This window comes from Xiphophorus couchianus, chromosome 8 (genome assembly GCF_001444195.1).
Source record: "Xiphophorus couchianus chromosome 8, X_couchianus-1.0, whole genome shotgun sequence".
NCBI classification, from domain to species: Eukaryota; Metazoa; Chordata; class Actinopteri; order Cyprinodontiformes; family Poeciliidae; genus Xiphophorus; species Xiphophorus couchianus.
Window position 1 is genome coordinate 16,273,618 of NC_040235.1, and position 11,226 is coordinate 16,284,843.

The 11,226-nt window shown below is 38.4% G+C and overlaps 2 protein-coding genes across 3 annotated transcripts; one reads left to right on the top strand and one right to left on the bottom strand.

The window, feature by feature from the left end:
- The first annotated feature begins 27 nt into the window (after window positions 1–27).
- Window positions 28–3,866, top strand: LOC114149684 (zinc finger protein 660). The gene is made up of 2 exons (XM_028025711.1): window positions 28–367; window positions 1,516–3,866. Exons 1-2 carry the CDS (start codon window positions 169–171, stop codon window positions 3,078–3,080), a joined length of 1,764 nt encoding a protein of 587 aa, XP_027881512.1. The 5' UTR covers window positions 28–168; the 3' UTR covers window positions 3,081–3,866.
- A 950-nt stretch (window positions 3,867–4,816) lies between these two features.
- hcar2 (hydroxycarboxylic acid receptor 2-) lies at window positions 4,817–9,498 on the bottom strand. 2 transcript variants are annotated; one of them, XM_028024840.1, is made up of 3 exons: window positions 9,439–9,498; window positions 6,318–7,241; window positions 4,817–6,233 (listed from the first exon to the last, which is right to left on the bottom strand). In XM_028024840.1, the coding sequence occupies exons 2-3, from the start codon at window positions 7,205–7,207 to the stop codon at window positions 6,167–6,169; spliced, it is 957 nt and encodes a 318-aa protein (XP_027880641.1). In that variant the 5' UTR covers window positions 7,208–7,241; window positions 9,439–9,498; the 3' UTR covers window positions 4,817–6,166. The 2 variants fall into 2 exon arrangements, with proteins under 2 accessions (XP_027880641.1, XP_027880642.1); XM_028024841.1 differs by lacking the exon at window positions 9,439–9,498 and having other exon boundaries at window positions 6,318–7,999.
- Between the last annotated feature and the right edge of the window lie 1,728 nt (window positions 9,499–11,226).

Genomic DNA, 11,226 nt, shown 5'->3' on the forward strand with positions numbered 1-11,226 from the left:
GTGGCAGCCTACGTCTCTACGAGCTCTAAGAAAAATAAACTACCGCCTCTTCTGAGAGGAGACAGTGCATTTCCTGTTATGTCTGTGCCGCGCACACACACACACCTCTCCAGCACTTTTCCTGCTTCCCACCCGTCTGCGTCTGCTGGGCCGCTTTAGTCAAACACAATGGAGAAAACAAGCGAGTTAAAAATGTGCCTGGAGTCCTCACTGAACCGGATTTTTCAAGCGACGGTGAACGACATTCTGGACTCGGTGGAGCGGACCCTCTCTGAGTACCAAGGGGCCATTCAGACGATCCAGACCGAGAATGAAGGCCTGAAGCGGCTGCTGTTTGCACAGAGGAGCGCAGAGTCTGACCGCAGAGGTCCGTAGTTTGTTTGTTGCCAGTCTCTGCTGTCCTGCACTGCGAGGACTGTGTGTGTGTGCGCTTAGCTTTCTTTGTGTTTTGATTCAGAAGTCTCATCTTCTTTTAGTTCATTCGGCACATTGCATCAAACCCTTAACGTTCCGTGTATAAATCACAGTTTGGGGAAGTACGTAAAAAGAATAGCAAATTCTTAAAAATGCAATAAGCAATTAATTTATCTATGAAAACAGCTTGACGTTTTCAGCGTTTGTAGACATAATTGTTGCTGAAAGGATGTGTAACAATATCCTTTCATACTGTCTTAACGTTGTTCTAATAAACATAAACTGTGAGTAAATTGTATATTATTACCTTACATGGAACAGTTTTAACCAGAAGAAATGCTATTTTCCCAGCTAGTTTATTTTCATCATATCCCCTCTCGGTAGCATGGTTATTAACCAGACATTATATTTAAAAGGTAGTGACACTAATTTCTCTAAATATACTACATAGACCTGGCAGAACATAATAAAATTATGTTTTTTGGTCATTAAAATATTTTCTGACCGAATAGGTTAGATTTATTTATTTATTTATCTTTGGGCAAATAATTAATTGTTCTGACTGTAGCTTTGAGCAGGTTTATGTTAGAAGCTATTCATGACTTACAAAGATTAGCACACCTCTGTAGCAGTTGTCTATGTTTTCTTATCTTTCTCCCTTTGAATAGCGACTAAAATTAATGGGCCTCTGTGTGACGTCCTATTCAAGTTTGAAATAGAGAAAATAAAGTGTGTAAGTGTGTTTTTTCTTGTTTTTTATTATAACATAAAAAGCCTGCTTTTTATGTTATAATATTGCTCATATTAATTCACATTTTACCTTCTCATTAGATATTTATATGCTGATCTCCCTAAGTCAGATAAAACTTGAGCACTGAGATTATGTCAAACCTTTAGTTTAGTAATGTCATGGAGATTTAATAAGTTGTGACAGCTCATTGTTGTGTTTAGAGCCGCCCTCTAGTGGAGAAAAATACACTTACAACTCTACTGTGGGTTTTGCATCACATCTGTGGGATTTTTACTCATTTCACTAACAACAAATGTAATTCATTCTACACATGTATCAACCTGGTCATTGTTTTCATTTTTCTTTTTCAGATGGATGTGAGGAAGATTCTGCCTCCGATTGGAACAGTCGTCCTTCTACCTCCACCCACACCAAGTTTAAGGTGTCCATATGCAGCAGCGACAAGAAAGGCTTAAGGAAGAGGCGTAAGAGCAACCTGAAGGAGAGAGCATTCTCTGCTCCATTTTCTCTGGAGACAGATCAAATAGAAGAACAGTCATCTGTTGACAGGCCCGGAGGGATCTCAGTTCCTGTGAAAACAGAGCCTGGTTTGGAAGAAAGTGGTGCCGTCGACCTCTCCCAGGCTTCTCTGACGGCAAACCTGGTAAAGAATGAGGCCTCAGAGGTTTCCAGTGATTCGTTCACAGATAAGGAACAGCTGCATCCTTCAAGCCCTGACCAAAGAGGCAGTGAGTGCAGCGTTAAAGTCACCGTTGTTTCCAGTCGCTGCACACAGGAGGGACATCTCATCAAGGTTGAGAAAGAGGAGGACACTGACGGTGAAAGTTTGACTCACCCAGAGTTGAAGTATGAACTGAAATATCAGGAGTCAGAGTCGGACCAGAGATGGATGGAGGAAGCGCCCATGCAGGATACGGAGCAAGAAGAAATAAGTTTGGAGCAAAGCGATTCGCCCGTTGTTGCTGAAGACGAGACCCAAGAACAAAGTGTCAACCTTTTACGCTGCCCAATCTGTCCAGAGACATTCAGCAAAGCAGCTTTGCTCAATCTTCACATCAAAGTTCACAACAATAGTAAAGATCACAGCTGCGACCTTTGTGGGAAACACTATAAGCGTGCCGACCTCCTCTTATCCCACCTGCGCATTCACACAGGAGAAAGACCGTTCGGCTGCAACGTCTGCAGCAAGACCTACGCCCACCCCAGCCAGCTCAGGGTGCACAGGCGGGTCCACACTGGCGAGAAGCCCTACACCTGCTCGTACTGCGGGAAGCGCTTCAACGAGAACAACCAGCTTAAGGTCCACCTGAGGACTCACACCGGGGAGAAGCCATACGGTTGCCGGCAGTGTGGCAAAACATTCCGAAACGTCGGAAACCTGCGGATGCACGAGAGGATCCACACGGGCGAGCGGCCCTACGGCTGCGCTCAGTGCTGCAAGAGATTCAACAGCCTCGGCGACCTCAAGACGCATTATAGGAGCCACACAGGGGAGAGGCCGTACAGCTGTGAGCTGTGCAGAAAGACCTTCAGTCAGACCGGACACCTCAAGATCCACATGCGGATGCACACAGGAGAACGGCCGTACGGCTGCGACGAGTGCGGCAAGAAATTCACGGTGGCCAGCAGCCTGAAGCTGCACCAGAAGACTCACACGGGGGAGAAGGAGTACAGCTGCGCGTCCTGTGGGAAAAGCTTCAGGAGGTCCTGTCATCTGAAGAGGCACGAGCTGGTGCACACCAAGGAGAAGCTTTTCTGCTGCGGTCAGTGCGGGAAGGCCTACGCCGATAATTCCAGCTTGAGGAAGCACCTCAAGATTCACGCGTCGCAGGAGCGCACCCTCCAGAGCGCAGGAACTACGAGTGAGGCTGGAGTCTCTGCATCTGCGACGCTTCAAGACATGACAGAAACTTAAACTAGTTGGCCTAAAAGTACAGCGGCATATCAGGACCACTGTACAGAGAGACAAAAAGGAATACATTTAGTCTCAGAAAAATTCTAGAAGTCTAAAATTTGCCAAAACAAAAAAATCTAGAAAGAAAACTTGAAAATTTGTGAGTTTCAAAAGTAAAAAATTACTTTTGGAAATTTCCTTGCTTTTTTTGTCTAGAAAATTTCTGAAATTAATCTAAAATTTCAGAATTTTTTGGCAGAAATTTCCTCCTTTTTTTTACAATGGCCCTAATATACGGTCTGTTATTTCTCTGTGGATAACAGAGAAACAGTTAAAGATTCACTGCTGTAGAGTTAGCTATAAATCAGTTTGAGTGTTTAGCATATTTTACTACATTATTTACAAAAGCTGCTCCCTTTTTTTGTCTTTCCTGTTGTAGCACCACCAAAGGAAACATTTTAAAAATAGTGATTTTGTTGTGAAATCTTCAAAGCATTAAATCAAAGAAATGAATAAATGCTTTTTTACATATTTACATCACTGATGTAAGTGACTTGATTATAATTTGTGTGGTCTTGTTTAATGATGTTATTGTCAGCTTTTCTGAATGTGTTTAATATTTGTCTTCGTATTCGTTCTGAGTTCTGTTGATTAAGCTGCTGGAAGATGTTTTTATTGCCTTTGCTGTGATACCAGAAACAGTGACCCGCTCTGTGAATGAGAGGGCTGTTGTTTGTTGTAGTAATTGTACAATTACATAATGTAGCAATGTGCATGATGTATTAAATCTCCAAGCTGTCATTGTGATTTTTGTCTCATTTAAATATATTAGTCAAAAGACTTTTTTTTTTGGTCTCATTTCCCTTTTTATACAAAATGATTCATATCTTTAGTCAAACTTTCCAAATTATAGTGTGGAAATTTTGTACACACCAGAATATTTATAAGAGGTTTTTAAGAATGAGTAGCATGCCAGGACCAAATTTATTATCCAAAACCTAATTCTAATGCACAAAACTTGAAATGCTAGTGGGGAAAGAAATGCTGATTAAAAAAAAGTTATGTTTTGTTACGTAATAGCTATGCATGTGGCTTGTGCAACATCAAATTATTATGAAGATTTAAAGAATTTTTCAGGCACAGAATCAAGACGTTATCAAATTAGTCCCATCAGAATACAACGACGGATCTGCTGTAGATATTTCAGCATTTTGTTTGTGTTCCACATGAAAGCCATCAACATTAAAGTAAAAAAAAAAAAGCTTAGGCGAGCAAAACCAAATTTGTTGGTTGATTTACTGTTGACTCATTGTGGAAACAAGTTCTGTCTAGAAGCTTTTATTTATTAGTTGCTTAACAGCAAGAAAGGCTCAAGACGAAAAACGGGAAAGTGTGCAGCAAATAACCGAGGGTCAGAAATCAAACAACCGACCGCAGCCCCCGCATATGGGACAGTTTTCATTTGTATTCTGCCAAATTACACAAACGTGAAAAATGTTCAATGTTAATTCATTTTAAGATTGAATGCAGAAACAGTGTGTTAATGGGTTTTATCAGTACATTCTGCCTCAACCGGCTTTGTGAGGACATATAAGATCTTGATAAGTAGCAAACAAGAAAATAAGTACAATGTCAAAAACAATAACATTACAGAAGGCTGAAGCTACATCTTCGACAGTGAAAACCTGCTCCATTTTACAACCAGTCCTAGAAAATGGCTTTGTGCCGATCTCTGCAGCACAGTTCACTCTCATAAAAAAGGCAAGCATTGGGTTTTTTAATTGGATTTATATAATACATCCAAAAAGCAGAATAATACAGTTTTTAAATGCATATTTCTCCACAGCATGGGTCACTTGCTTCTTCTTAACATAATATGAACCAAAAAAATCAACATTTATTCAACACATAATAAGAGTTATAAAATTGTGCTTTACAGCATACTTTGTGTTACCTAAAATACTGAACAACGTATTATAAAAACGACACTTCTACTTTTCTAATGTCTTGTATGAGCTAGCTACGCTGCAGTGCTAAACAGGAACTATAAGTTGGGGGTTTGGTTTGAGCTGTGTTGTTTTTACTCATGTCCTTCTTTATAACAGAGCTGAAGCTAACAGCATTTCTGCTGACAGAAATTAGCATCTCCTTGCTTAAATAGTCCCAATATCCTCCTGAGTTAATGTTGATATTAGTAATTACAGCATGGAAATTTTTATATGTATTGACCTATCACATATTTTGTTGAAAAGCAGATATAGAATAAAATCAGAGATTGTGTAAAGATTTCAGAAGTATTTGATCTGAAGTATAAAAGAACCATTTAGAGTCTCTTCATGAAACAATGGAAACCAGTAAATAGTTCCATATTTTCGATCACAGAATGTTGATATTTGTTAAAAGTCTATATTATTCTTCGTCTATTCTTCCCATAAAGAAGACTTTCTGGATACGTGCCTCTCCACACTTCCTCATGGAAGTTCTTCTTTGGACTTTGACAGATTTTTCATTTTTCTTTGAAAGACTTAAAACAGAAACTGAGAGACGCATCATTCTTCAGTTGATTATTTACTATATCTAACACATTTTAAGCTACATAGTTGTGTCTGTGGAAAATTGCCACTTTATTCATTTTTATACAAATTTAGCACAAGAAATAGCTGAAGCATTCTGCCTTTGTGATGGGTTGAAATTTACAAAACCGCCTGAGGATCCAATAAAAAAATTGCACTTTTACATTCATTCCTTACGTTTAGAAATGTTTAAATGCCTGAATGATTTATAGAACAAGGCAGAGTGTTTTAGGAACCTGTCATACTGGACTGAGTAACAATCAGTTAAAGTCCAAAGAAGACTCAGGAAAGCCAGAATAACTGTTTAAGACAAATTTGAAAGATTAAAGGGAATTCCTGGTACACAATAAAAAGAAATAATTGATGAATCAATATTTTTGCAAAGTACAGGGAACTGTTTTGATTTCTTGTGATTTACTGTTGCACATTTATGTCATTGCAATCAAAAATGGTTCTGTTTTGTGTTTTTGCACAGGCAAATTGGAAATGCATGCCTCCCCTGTTCTTCGTTGTGTTCTGTAATCCACTGCTTCTTCAGAATAATCCCTCGCTGACGTTCTGTGACTGCTGGGATAAGCACCAAATCTCTCGTGAGACTGAACTGGAAAAAGCAGACAGAAAACTAATTTATCTATACATTCACTTAACTCTGGTAAAGCATGAGAAATACAAGAATAGGCCTCACTTTGTTTGTGTCTCGTTGGTTGTGGTTCTGCAGCAGTTGAGTCTCCATGGGAACTTTTCCTTGGATAGATAAAGCATAGGTTGAATGGTGCTGCTAAAGTCCATCAAGCCAAAAGCGACATAGTGTATATAGCAGCGAAATACGTCTTTAGAGAAGTATTCTTGAAAGGGGAGCAGTGCAACAGGAGGGAAGTAGTTGAAGACAATGATGGCCAGGATTATCAGAACCATGTTGAAGGCTCTCTTCTTCACCGGATGCTTTGCGTCCTGGCCGGGCCTGGACTGCTTCAGGGCCCAGAGAATCACTATGTTGCAAAACACCATGAAAGCAAACGTTGAGAGTATCATCACTGTGAAGACCAGTTCAAAATGCACGATGTTTCCAACACATTTAGCTGAAGCGTAGGCCAGAATAATGAGCCAAACCAGGACGGCCAGCGCCGGCCTGTACGGATGGTCCTTCAGCCTGGTGAAGAAGATGGGGTGGATCACGGCGATGTAACGGTCCAGGCAGATGCAGGACAGAAAGAATGGAGAGAAGTCTTTTAAGCCGTAGAAGAAGCGCAGGACGTACCAGGTGCTGCTGGTGGTGAGGAAAACGATGCTGGCCAGCTCCAGCGGAGGGATGAGACAGAACAGCACGTCAAGAACTGCCAGGTGAACAATGAAAATATCCGAGGTGGAGGAGTCTCTCTTGTTCTTGTGGATGAGCCACAGCACTGTGATGTTGGCCGGGATGCCCAGGAACATGTTGGTGAACTGCAGGCTGAAATACCAGATAAGAACTCCTGGCATGTCTTTGCAGCTCTCATAGATGGTTATATCACCACTGAAATTTGCAGATCTCTGAGAGATGTAAAACCCAGAGACGTTGAAGTCAAAACCCTCCATGTCGGCTGGTTGGATCAGGCAGAAGGACAAAGCTCTGCTAAGCAACAAATCAGCACACGTTTAAATTAAACAATAATTAAACTCCATTTAAGATGACTAGGAACTATCTACGTGTAACATCACATCTGAAATGTGTGCTCTCGTTTTTATGTCATGAAGATCACTTCTCCTTGTGTGAATATGGATGAGGGAAACTGTTTAACTATTCCTGATATAAACTGTCATTGAAAAGCATTCAGCTTTGTACTCTAACCACAAACTGCAACAACTTTTATAGAGATTTCACGACAAATAAGCTCATATTTGTGGATGCATGAAACACAATTTTCTTTATAAATTAAATCTGAAAAGTGTGGCACAATTTGTGTTCAGCCCCTTTTTCACTTAGCACAACCAATAATCTTCAGAATTCATTTATTAAACATTTAGATCCACCTGTATGCATTATGATCAAAATGCAAGCCATGCATGTCAGACACAGTAGATGTGTAAAAAGGTTGATTCAGTCACATAAGACCAAAAACGTTTTTGTAGCTCAAACATTTTTTGAAAAACCAAAACTTCACTCAACATTGTCATTCTTCATTTTTTGCTTTCAATGGGGCACACTTTCTATTGAAGTGTCAACAATATTTATTTTATCTTTCTCCAAAGGTTTTTTTTTTTAACCACATGTTCCCATATTTTTACTGAGTACTTGCTTTTACTTCATTTATTTAAAAATGAACAATACAAACTACTTAACCAGACAATTTCTGCAGGTCTTCTCAATGCGCCGGATTCAGGCATTTCAGGCATTTCCTCTTCCTGACAGGCTGATGGTGTTAAACAAAATTGTAGCATCAAATCATAGAATTTGATGTTATATCATGTCATATAACATCAAATTATATGATTGATTAATTTACTGAATTAAATCATAGTGTTTTATGTCACAAACAGGATGACTGATATAACATTTAAATAAAACATGGTAATTCCCAGTTAAACTAAGTTATTTGCTGGCATTCCAATTCTTTCATTATTGGATACAGTTATCTTTCCTTAAATCCTTCTTGATTTAAAAGTGTTTTAATGCAGCATGTAGGTGCTGAAAGTATGAGCTTGTATTCAAATGTTGCTCTGTCATCTCTTCTACTTGTTTGCACTTGCAGTTCCTTGGAAGCAAAATCTCTAAAAGCATGTAAAGTAAGCAGAAGTCAAATGCAGAAGTAGAAACACAGCAGCCCACAGTTGTGATAAAATTCTTAAAGTAACCTTAAAAGAAAGCTCAAGTCATATTAAAAAAAGATCATAAGAATGAATTTCTTTCAACTTGTAACATTAATTTGTTGTATTAGAGATAACTTGTTTTGATTTGTCTCATAATTTAAATGAGATATCAGCCATTGCACTGTCTATTTTCAGTTCCATGTTGACTTAACACCATTTAAATCTATCGTGCTGCTTCAGTGACAATTCACATTTCCGCATGCAGAATTAATTTGGAGTTGTTATCTTTGACGCCGGGTAAGCTCCAACTTTACAAGAGGCCTATTTTAATATAATTTTATTTTCTGTTTTGTGTGTGATACACATTAGTCACGTACAGCACATTAATGTTGTAATAAAATTGATCCAGCATAGCCTTGTTATCAGTTTTATTGTGTAAGAATTGTTTTTAATTCCTCTTTGCCTCATTAGTTCATGGAATATCAAACAACAGTTCATATGAGACATTTAATTAAATCTAATCTGTTACCTCAGGTCATTTTTATTTATTCATCCCGGGCTCTCGTGTTTGAACTTACTAAAGCCTTTTTTTTTTTCTCTCAGTTTCCATGTAGGAGCTTCATGTGAAATAAAACTGCAAAATTTAATTGAAGACAAAATACCCTAAAAGGTCTTGAAAGTATATTTTATGACTCATTGGTGTTAGGATGCAAAAAATGTTTTGCAACTTCCTTTACACATCACTGGTTAAAAAAAATTCTCTTCAGCTTAAAACATAAACTTGTCCAAGCATTCTTTAGAGTAATATAAATAAGTAAAATATTTAAAATACATAACATATATATATATATAGATCTCTTGATGAATTACATTAGATATAATTTAATCCCTACCTGTGAAACAAAACTTTTACATTTTTAAAAAATATGAAAACTTGGAAGAATAAACTATGTTCTTTTTAAAACATATCTCACTAACATATGCTTTTAGCTTTTATGATTTTAAATAAAGCCTCATACCTCTTTCAACAGGACCGCAGTCTTGTCTGGATTTAACTTCTATGAACTGAGTTGTGTGAGAGCTTTGCTGTCACTAATGTCATTTCCTACTTCGTTCTGTTAGCGCTTTGCCGGGAAACTGCAGTGAAAAATGGCTGCCATGCGTGCCAACAAGTAGACAACTACGTCAAAACACTATCTCTATCTCATGTAAATAAGGAGTCAGAATGTATCCTGGACTTCTGTCACAAATGCCAAGCAGAAAACTCGGGTGCAGATATTTCCATAAAACTGTGCACTCTGTTTAAATTCAAATGCTATGAGTTCTAGATTAAGGATAAGCCACACTCACCTGTTAACCTGCGAGGTGACATATCCATCGACTCTTCACTGTGTCTGCGGTGTTCCTGCATGAAAAAACACTGAACCTTCACCTTAAAATGGACAGATTGCATCCATTAGAGTCTGAGCAAACACTTGAGGGATTGTTCAAAATCCTCCAATCACAGTGTGGGGATGAGGGTGTGGAAGCTAAGGATCTTCCCCTAGAATGCCATGATTGTCCCTCTGCATCAAGATTAGCATGATAAATCTATTACTAAATTAACAAAATTTACTAATGCATAAACTACATTTATACATTTTGCAAACAAGTTAAAGTTGAAAATGAATATTGGTGAAATCCAGTCACAACTAACAGTATCTGGAGAGACGGCGTCCCATCTTCCATTCGCACCAATTGACACTGATGCAACAAACTGATGGAGCCCGACGGAAAATCGGCGGTAAACAACTGATGCAACAAGCCTGTAAATCATATCTGATTAAATTCACTGTAACATGGTGTAATATGTTACGGGGCCTTGCAAAGGGATCCATAAATTTGAACTTTTATTTTTGCATTTCGTCCTGTTACGATCACAAACGGATTTTTATCAGGATTTTATGCAATAGGTTAACAAAAAGAAGAGTATAATGGTGAAGTAAAAGAAAACTGATATGTGTTTTCCATTTCCTTTTCCCCAATTAAAATGTAAAACGTGTGGCGTGGATTTATATTTTGCAACCACAACTCTGACACCTATAAAATCAGAGTGAGAAATTACATAATCAACTAATAGTCCGCCTTCAATTAGTCAGCATGAAATAAATACAGCTGTTTTGTGAAGACTTCAAAGATGTTTTTTAGAGAACATCACATACAAAACCCAAGGAACAGACCAGGGAGGAGATCAAATCAGGAAGAAGCAAGTTTCAAAACAGGTTGGTTTGAGCTTTAAAGGACGCTCAAACCTACCAAGTTCTGGATGTCTACCTGATCTAATGGACAGGGAGATACATAATCAAAGAAAAGGTCAATGACCTCTGAACCTCTGGAGGAGATTCAGAGATGATTCAGGTGGTAAAGCTCACTTTAGGTATTCTGCTGTCCTACTCTAATCCTGAGCAATTTGTAAAAACAAGTAACATAAATTTCATTGTCTAACTGTGCAAAGCTAAGAGCAGCACACCTAAGGTGATGCAGCTGTAAATACAGCAAATGGTGTTGAATCAGTGGGAGCCCAATTCAAATGCATGCCACACTATTCAGACTATTTGTAAAAAAAAAAAAAAAGAATGGTTAAAAAATATATATATTATAATAATCCTTTGTTTTTCTTGACTGTTGCCATACTCCCTAAAGAAGCAATAAAATGCATTGAAATGTGTGGCTGTGGTTTCCAGGGGAACAGTTAAGACATAGTAAAAGAAGTAGGCATGTTTTAAAGTGCTCAACAAGAATCACCTCATAACCTCCTGTAACCTCTG

Excerpts from the sequence above, each read along its gene's own strand:
- LOC114149684 (XM_028025711.1), top strand. The coding sequence starts at position 169 with ATGGAGAAAACAAGCGAGTTAAAAATGTGCCTGGAGTCCTCACTGAAC. Across the intron at positions 368-1,515 it reads CGCAGAGTCTGACCGCAGAG|ATGGATGTGAGGAAGATTCT; the intron begins GTCCGTAGTTTG and ends TTTCTTTTTCAG.
- hcar2 (XM_028024840.1), bottom strand. The coding sequence starts at position 7,207 with ATGGAGGGTTTTGACTTCAACGTCTCTGGGTTTTACATCTCTCAGAGA. Across the intron at positions 6,234-6,317 it reads ACCAACGAGACACAAACAAA|TTCAGTCTCACGAGAGATTT; the intron begins GTGAGGCCTATT and ends TGCTTTTTCCAG.